The sequence below is a fragment of the Polistes fuscatus genome, unplaced genomic scaffold, assembly GCF_010416935.1.
Source record: "Polistes fuscatus isolate 324 unplaced genomic scaffold, CU_Pfus_HIC Scaffold19, whole genome shotgun sequence".
Taxonomy (NCBI): domain Eukaryota; kingdom Metazoa; phylum Arthropoda; class Insecta; order Hymenoptera; family Vespidae; genus Polistes; species Polistes fuscatus.
In genome coordinates, this window is record NW_025113095.1 from 1,622,920 (window position 1) to 1,632,882 (window position 9,963).

Consider the following 9,963-nt stretch of genomic DNA (forward strand, 5'->3'; position numbering starts at 1 on the left):
TCTATATATATATATATTTTTATATATATGTATAAACAAAAACAAAAAAAATGAATCGTAATTCTAATCTTTTCGCCGTTCGCATGTATTATTGGTTTTTTATTTTCATTTATCTCTGTCTCTTTTTTCTCAATTTAGCTGACACGTGGATTCGTGGCGCTTCGATAAAATCTAGGTGAATGGCACAGCCTAAGGACCTCGCCTAATTTGTCTTCTTCACGCTTATTTTGTTGTTCTTGTCCTTTCCTTCATTTTTCGTCGTTAACATTTGATCTTATCTCTCTTCGCTGTCTTCTTCATACATATTTAATTATTAATCTTCTTATTTTTTCTTTTTATTATTTATCTAATTTGATTGTGCTTCTATCTTTCGATATTTTGTTCATTTTAGAAATGAAAATTCACTCCCTGAAATTTTGTAGGATGGATTTGTTTTTGCGATATGATTTAATTAACGTAGACAACGCGATTGGGCCAGTCGAAGAAACAGAGAAGAAGAAAAATTTCAGGCCGAGGCTGAAGGAGAATGCCGAAGGCTCTTTAGCTGCGTATTTGTCCTGCATTACGTGCAACCTTTTCCGGTGGTTCTATTACACTCTTCGTACCACCGTTTAGGCGACGTTTACGGCTCTTCATGTAGTCTGTAATCAAAGAAATCAAAAAAAAAAAAAAAAAAAAACAAATAATTCATTAGTTTACAATTCATTTACAATTGTTTTCTTATCTTCTAAAAGGTATGGGTCAAGGGTTCTTATTGGGATGATATTATAAATCAATTACTCGTTAGACATATAATTATGACTGCAGTTCTACAATCTAAGTTGAGAAAAAACAAAAAAAAAAAAAAAAGATACATAAATTTATCTAAGTTCAGAAAAAAAAAGAGTAATTAATTTTTCAAATATCCCATTTCGTTTCTTCTTCTTGCGTTTAAATTATTCTCCTCGGTCGCGAGAGGTAATTAATTATACAATTAATTAGAAATGAAATGAGATCTTTTAAAATGTGTTGAGAAATCACTGATGGAATATAAAAAAGCAAAGTTGAATATATCCTGTGTATGTGTTATAGGAATGTACCATATGGACTATGACGATAACGTTGTAACGAACAACTCGCTATGTCGTCGTCATTGTCGTCTGACGCACAGTTATCTCCAAAGAGTTACAGCGTTTTTTTGTATTCTCTTTCTCTCTCTATTTATCTTCTTTTCCCCCCTCTTTTCTAATTGCTAAAACGCAGCCTCCAAACTTGACCTCCTTGTGCACGATATCGGCCTATGAACTTAGTCTCCCATGTTAAATGCACGCTGCTACTAATCTTCGTGATTAAAAAAGAAAAAAAAAAGAAACAACGCAACAGCAACAAATAAAAAAAAAAAAGGAAAAAAAAGCACTCGAAGATAAAAGCGAAAGGCAAACAAATTTTCGACGTAAAATTTGTATTTTAAAATGTACCATAGTTACGAAATCGCATATAGAAATGAATTATTTTCCATCGTAAATTATTTCTCAAGGAAAGACGATGGAACGAATCGTTGAAGAGGAAAAAATTTCCCGCAATGAGTCATGGCAACATACGCAGTTAGCTCATTGCAACTAGAAAAAGACTATACTCGTAAAAGCTTCCACCAACTTTTCTCCCCTTTTCCCCCCTCATCCAAGATGGAAGATGAGTTCTATTATTCTTCTAAACAACATTTGGCCAAATTTTCGCAGGAAAAATCGATGCATCTGTTTCTACGTGTGCTAGATGAGAACCAACGCGACCCCATGGATGCACGCGCGCGTGTGTGTGTGTGAAAGGTATCGTGCATTTTGCGTTTAGTTTTGTTCCTGACACGTGACAAGAATTATGGCTCCGGTAGGAACGTCAATGGCAGTCGTCGTTCCCGTTTTACCACCCTTTCAAGTTCCCACAGGGTTGTACAGGGTGTTCACACCCTTCTCGAAACCCCTCTCTATGCACGCGTGCCGTTCGTATGTCGATTTTCTCTTCTCAATCGAACAAAAAAAAAAAAAAGAAATAGAATTTTTATTTTATTCGCAAAACGATCATTGTTATCGAACACGCGTTGATTTTTTTTTTTTCTTTCTTGTAGATAGAACACTTTTTATCATTCATTTTATCATTACTTTTTGTATTGCATATATAATTTCAATATGGTGTTGTAATTAAATTGATTTTATTTAAATTAACATAAAAATATAATGCACACACAAAATATAATGCAAGTATGACGCTTGGACATTTTTGATGACTAAAAATTGATAAAGGAGAAAACAGCGGTTATCAAGAAATTACCGCAACTGGAAGAACATAATTTCAAGATAAAGAAAAAAAAGAAAAGAAAAAAGAAAAATGGAAAGAAACGAGGAACTTAAAGATGATCATCTCGGAGATAAATCGATTCTAGAAAGGCTATCGAACTTCTATTACTAGTTTTCATTTCCTCCTTCTCCCTCCTCTCCACCCAACATTATTGCAACGATATTTTCCTATCTCTTCTCTTCTTCCACGTTCATTATATAGATTATATATATGTGGTACGTTCACCGGACGTCAAGTAAACAGGATACATGCACGAATTACGTTATTGTGAAGTCCTCGATCCTTCCTACCAAGACAACATTTATTGCAATAAATAGAAAAAAAAACCAAATAAAACAAATTAAAATAATTAGCATATAGCAATGATTAATAACGAACACGTTGTATAATTTAACGAATCAAATACTTTGAAACAGCGTCGTTTTAACGATGAAAATCGTTGAAACTAACGTTGAAGTTTCTAATCTCGAATCGATTATCGATTCAGGGGAGTGCATCTAATCGTACGATAATAATAATAAGAATAATCTTCATCATCGGCACCCGGTGAATCTGATTCATATTTGCCAATTCGAAATCGCAACGTTTCGAGTGAGCATATGCGGGTATAAAAAAAAAAAAAAAAAAAAGAGAGAAGGAAGAAGAAGGATGAGGAGAAAGAAGTGGGGAAGAGGGGAGCCGAGTGCATCGTTGACGATCTTGATTTAAAATGCCGAGGACGATGACGAGTCTTGTGGGGATCGTGGCATGTTCACCCCCTAGGCTCTGCGTCACGATTGTGAGCACAGCTGATACCCCCATACAGACTGCAAACACATACACGCACACATATACAAATATGTTTATTCGCTTACTTACACAGCTATGCATTCGAAAGAGAAAGGTAATGCAATGGACGGCTGCACCCGCCCATCGTTTCGAGAACAAAAGGTGTAGAAAAGACAGAGTACGTTCGATAGAAAAGGAGGGGAAGTGGAGAGGTTATGGTAAGTTACGGGGGTGGCTCGACAACCCCATATGGGTCGCTCCTCTACAGCTGACCGCTCGGCTCATTAATAAAGTACGTTACGAAAATCGTTCGAGACCCCACTGTGTATGGATGTATTTTTATTTGTATGGGGGTGTACACGTGTGTAAAAGAGAAAAAGCAAAGTACGTTAGTAACCTATGCGTTCGTTCTACCGTGAACGGATTCGTTACAACGCAATCTAATCGATTAATATCTACCGTGTCTTTATATAATTATTCACAGAAAATTTATTATTTCTCTTTATTATTATTTAGATTCATTACCGACCGATTTATGTATCTTTTGTTTTTTCTTTTCTTTGCATACTCGAATGATAATTTATTTGCTCGAAATTCGTGGGAATGTTCGAATAATCACGTAGACAGTGTGGTTATTCTATAAAAGTTCGATAAAATGTTGCTTTTCTCTCTTTCTTCTTCTTATTTTTTGAAATATATAGAATGACACGTTTCGTACGAAGTATTTCTACCCCTGCATTTCGTTGACGCCCAGACAAAAATGGCACCGGCATCCCGCGGTGCAACACAAAAATATAAACACAGAGGAGAGAATTTTCGTTGTCATCGCGTGCATCGAACAACGACAACGACGACGGAGAATGACGACGAAGAGTCATATCCAGAAATAGTCACGTCGCGTGGGTGGCTTGCACGAACGAACAATAAATAGAGAAATGAACGAAAGAGAATTAGATCACGAGATGCAACTCGAAAAGGAATGAAATGGCTGTCCTCTCAACGACAACAACACAACAACAACAAAAATAAAAAATAAATAATACGCGAGGCGTCGAACGATTATTCCTAATTAAACATGCAAATAAAATTGAAATGCAAAAGAAAAATTAGATCGAATGAGTAATTCTCAACAATAGTTAGCGCGTCACCAGACTTCCCGGCAATATTTGTCAACCTTGAAACCACGTGCGAGGTTTGCACGTGCGTTTAAATACCCCTTACGCTATTATTTTTCATCTTCGTTTCTTTTTATTTATTTTTTTATTTTCTACAAAAAAATCTATCCTTCAACGAGCTAGATAACCAGTTGCAACGCGTTATCGATGTTATCAACGCGAGGACGAGTAAATGACCATCTCGAAAGTAACAACGAAGGAACGTGAAAGATAACGCGGGAAATTTAAAAACAAAAAAAGACCAACAGAAAAGATTTTTCTATTCTTCGCGAAAGATAAGAAATATAATCTTGATTTTTCAGTATATCAAAGTCGTATTACAACGAGAAGATTTTAAATGCTACGATTAGATAGATCTCAACGGATAAATAGATATAGATCTAGATTAGATTAGAATTTAATTCCTCTAATAATAAGTTGAATTGTTTCGCGAGTATGACAAATAGAAGAAGAAAAGGAATAAAAGAGCTAACGAAGTATAAAACGATGATCAACTGTTAAACACGAAAAAAAACAAATATTCCTCTTGTCTTTACAATTATACTAATAAACACGTACGATTTTTATATACATTATTTTTACTATATTTACTATATTTTATTAACAGACGTACGATTTTAAATGATATTCACTGTATGTACTCTCTTTCTTTCTCTTGTTCTCGAACGATGATGCTCACTGCGCTTATCCGTGAAAAAAAAGAAATAAAAACAACAAAAAAAGTATTGAACCGATATCTATTTTTAACTTTATCGCATTCGGCCACCGATACACCGCGATGCAGATATATAGGAGGCACGGTCATAATCGTTAACTAAACTTTTCCGTCGGTGAAGAAAAAGTTTATTTCTTTCCTTTTTTTTTTCATTTAATCCGTTTATCCTCGTCCTAAATTATGATTGAAAAGCAACAATAGAAATATTACGAATACTCTCGACGCGTAATGTATAATATAACAAATACAGGTAAATGCATAACGCAAAAAAAAATATAAAAAAATAAAAATGTATAAGCTACGTCTATATCTTGCAATATATATATATATATATATATATACGTGAACAAAAATTAATGACAAAAAGAAAAAAGCAAATGCAATTTCTTATTATTACGGACTCTGACTTGCGTAATTACGTAAATTGAGATGACCTTGCCGATCACTGGATTAGATTGACCTAGGCTGCAACGTTTTATTGTTATCTCTTTCTAGACGAAAATTATCGAACAAAAAATATTTATTTTATAAGAGAAAAAAACAAATGGTTGACCCTTGAAATAAAATGGCGTGACATCGGCAGAACATTTATCTCGCTAAACAAACGATTGACGAAAGTAAAGAATATGGCTGACCACCGAAAAAATGGCGCGTGATTCGTTAATCGTCAACTCCCATCGATTCTAAACGAAATTCTGCGATTCTAGGAAATAAGATGAATAATATTTCATAGAAAATATAATGAAGGAAAGAAAATGCAATTTTTAAATAAATAAAATGGTACGTAAACGATAGAGAAGTACTGCAAATATATGCGCGAAATATGCAACGATATAAACACTACTGTTTCGCCTTTGAACCTTGCTTTTAATCGTCAAAGATACGCGCGTCATTTCAAAGAGATTAGAGGCGCGAAAATTGGAGGTTTGTTCGTTAAACGTTCATTTTACACACATATATTTATATCTTTTTCTTTCTTTTATATTCTTGTATTTTCTTTCTTTCATTTTTATAACTCCAATCGAGGCATTTCTTTTTCTCTTCCTTTCATTGTTTCGATAGATGAATGAATAGATAGATATAAATAGATGGATAGATAAAAGAGAGATAGAAACGTTTTATTCTACGCTCGTATAAGCCTTTAAAACAAACGTTTTCCAGCACTGATCGAGGTTACGCAATCGGCATTTATATAATCAAGAAAGATCTCTAAACGAAACACACACGATTACGCTACTATCCGAGTTAAAGACATTTTTCTCTCTATCTCTTTCTTCGGAAGAAAAAAATAAGCGCTTATTTCTTGCTGGAGAGTTAAACGTTAGCCATTCGAAAGCCCTTGACCACTCGAAGCAATTGGGAAAAGCAAAAAAACTTAGATTTATGGGTATCTCGACAACACTTTTTTTAAGCAAACGAAAGAATTCATTTTTTTAGCGTATTATAATCTAATTTAAGATAAAAACTCGATCATTTACGACAACCGAAAGCAACCAAATATTTTCAAAACTCAAATTAATACATGTATAAGTTTATTTAATATCATAACATGAATGACACGTCGCCGATTCGATACAGTCAAATGCAACGAACCTAATCGATTGAAATTTTGTTTTCTCGTTTATATCTCTCTTTCTTTCTCATTTAATGGATTTCTTTATTGCTCGATAGGAGTCACGTGTTATTTTTTTCTAACTCCACGTGGTATACGAAACGAAGTACACAAAAACAAACCATGTTTTTTTATTAATTACGAATTCGTTGTGTTTACATCCGACGGATATCTCGTCAATTGTACGATATCAATTAGATAAATCGAGTATTTATTCTTGACTTTATTTCGATATGCACGTGTCAAAATAAAATAACGTAAGCAAAGGGTTATATGTCAGAATGGCGCGCAATATTTGAAGCCAGAAAGATTTGATACATATAGACAAATAAATATGATAAAAAGGAATAAACTTACGCGTGATGGTGGTGATTTTTCTCGTGCTCATCGGCAAGACAGGCGTGGAAGGTTCGATAGTGGAATATTTCTTTTTCCTGGCACTCTCATAAGTGGTATGATCATCGGAGGAGGTCTCGTTCGGCGTAATTTCGCCAATTTCCGGTACTCTGGATCGTTCTCGTTGGGGTGGTGTCCTTTCGGACTTGGTATTTTCATCGACAACTTCTTCGGTAGTTTCAACATCTTCTTCTGGCCGCTGAGTAATCGTAGTTTTCTTCGATTTTCCATTGGTAATAATAGGTGCTGTTGCTATCGTCGTAGTCGAAGCTGCAACGACAACGACCGCGGTAGCAGTGGTGGCTGCTGGTGTTGTTCCTGTTGCCACCGCTTTCACATTGGTCGTTCCATTCAACGTTCGTTGGGGAGGCGTAGGAAGAAGAGTCGTAGTTTGCTGCTGTTGTACAACAACGTTATTATCTTCACATTTTCTTGGCGTCGAAGGCGCGTGTTTCCTCAAGTATGGCATACTGCGAAGCGCATAAGGCTCCGGTATGATATCCTTCGACGTAACAACCTCCCACTCGTATCTGGAATTAGATTTAGGCATTTCCAAGTGAAAGTCGAATCCCCATCTTTCGGTGTCCAGCAAGGATTGAGCGCGTAACTCGCGTTCGGCCAAGGCACGAGCAGCGGCATGGTCAACAGGACCAAACAGATCCCTTCTAACGCGCGCGAGAGCTGCTGTGCTCGGCACCGTTCGCCCTCCCCCTAAGTTCCGACTCATTTCCGTCATCATCGCCGGATTCAACACTCTTGCGCTCATATTTTTCGTTGTTACTCCTTCCAGAGCGCGCCAACGTCGCTCTCTCTCTTTCTTTTTCCTTATTTTTTTTCTCCAATATATTCTAATACTTTTTTTTTCAAGCGTTCACTTAAAAAAAATCACTGTCCCTCCGCCGCCCGCCGACACGACGTTCGAACAATCCGCGTCGTAATATCGACGTAATGAAAATTTCTTTTGCCCGGCATAAAAGCCGTCTTTTCTTCTTCGTTCACTCGTTACCGTTCAACTCTTTCTTTCCCACTCGCACCACCGCCCAACAGAGATGATTATCCTTCTCAGAATCGTCGTGTCTCGAAGCGTTGAAATACTCGCGCCGAACAACAACCCGGCAACGCCGCGCGATCCACCGAATTTCGAATAATGGCCGCACGTTCCTCTTACTACCACTCTGCGCTGCTGTTCTTTAACTAACTCTTTCTCTTTCTTTCTCTCTCTCTCTCTCTTGAGATCAGAGATCAGCGAGAAGTTAACTGAGAACACACGATGTTATGTATGCAGTAATACGACTCCGATACCTTTCACTTCGAACGATTATATTCCAATCGGATTATTCTCCACGATCCTGTTTTTCCCAGCACATGAGTTTATCGAAACGAAAATGCTCCAAGAGTCTAAGAGAGAAGCAGAGGGGGAGGCAGTACGCGGCGGGACACGGCGCAACGTTCGAACGCTGCTCGACAATCTGACAACACTGCAAGCGCAAGAGACGGAAGGCTGAAAACAAACTTCGAACGTTCACGAACGAGGACGAAGCCTTCGGCTTTTCTCTTTTTCTCTTTTTTTATTATATATTTTCTCCTTCTTTCCTTTTCTTTTGCGAAAATGTTGATATTCCTATGACAATCTCACTTTCTCTCTCTCACTCTCCGTATTATTTCTACTTTTCTTTCTCTCTCTCACACTTTCCTCGTAACATTTTTCTTCTCACGTTAGGATTCTCCTCGTCACAAGGCCCGCAAGAAGTTTGATCCGGCAACGTTGTACGCACTTGCGCGCGCGAGACGACGACGACCACGACGACGACGGTGGGAGGAGAATGAGGAGAAGATAGAAGAAGGAGGAGGAAGAGAAGGAGGAGGAGGAGGAATGACGACGAAGACTGGAACGCGTTGAAGCGCGCGTGCGAATTTCGAACCTGCTCGTCGCGCGCTTTTTGTGTTATTCGTATTCGGTGACGATGACACACGCGACGACGAGAAAACACTTGCGAGATATTCAAACAAAAGAATAATAATTATCCTTAATCCTTTTTCGAATATGAGATTTCGCTTCGTATATATATATATGTATTTGTGTATATATAAATTGCACACGGCCCGTAGGCTTCGTCGAATAACTCTCCAATGCTCTTATTAATTTGTCAATAAATTTCCGTCAAAGTTTGATTGATAAACAACGACGATCGACTATCACAATTAACCGTTATGTTTGATCTCCCGATGAAAATTGCGAGAAACGATAACGACAATGATGACGACGATAGGATAGTAATTATAAAAACACCGAAAGGCTTGCGTTTATTATAATATTTTCTTTCTATCTGAAACGAGAGAAAACAGTTGTAAGCGGAATACAAGCGAACGATTGATGCGATTCGTTGTCTAATGCTCTTGTTACAAAAAAATGTATAACGGAGATGCGCGAAAACGCGTTAAACGCGTGTGAAGCGCCTTCTAGCGACTAACTGTGGTTCCTCTTGCTGCAACTGTGCGAGGTCTTCGTCGCGACGACCTCGGCCATTTCCGTCGTTGTCTCGGCCATTCCCGTCACCGTAGCGACCCCCACTATCAATATGCCCGTGGTACTCCCCACTCTACCCTACTCCTTCCCTTTCTCTGCTATGTATTACTCCGCGCAACATACATTCTCTCTCTCTCTCTCACGAAAGGAACACCGAAAGGAGGGACGCGAAATAACCGTCGTTTGAAAGTCTCGCGCCCTGTTGTATATTCGAGACGAGCGCAACGACGAGCGATCTTTGAAGCAAACTCGATAAATACACATATACATTCATGTCTCTGAATACGTGTCTCTGTACAGTTATATATATCGAACTTTTCCCTCTCCTACTCAGTCTACCAACCATATACATATACCTTTACTCTTCGCAACGAACACGATCGAGAATACTCGAACACAGTTTCTCTCTCTTCGTTCAAAGGATTGATCTTACCTATTC

The 9,963-nt window shown here is 37.6% G+C and overlaps 1 protein-coding gene across 1 annotated transcript; it reads right to left on the minus strand.

Moving 5' to 3' along the window:
* Positions 1 to 251: 251 nt before the first annotated feature.
* Positions 252 to 9,473, minus strand: LOC122515825. Its single transcript, XM_043633323.1, has 2 exons — positions 6,959 to 9,473; positions 252 to 641 (listed from the first exon to the last, which is right to left on the minus strand). Exons 1-2 carry the CDS (start codon positions 7,761 to 7,763, stop codon positions 541 to 543), a joined length of 906 nt encoding a protein of 301 aa, XP_043489258.1. The 5' UTR covers positions 7,764 to 9,473; the 3' UTR covers positions 252 to 540.
* Positions 9,474 to 9,963: the final 490 nt, after the last annotated feature.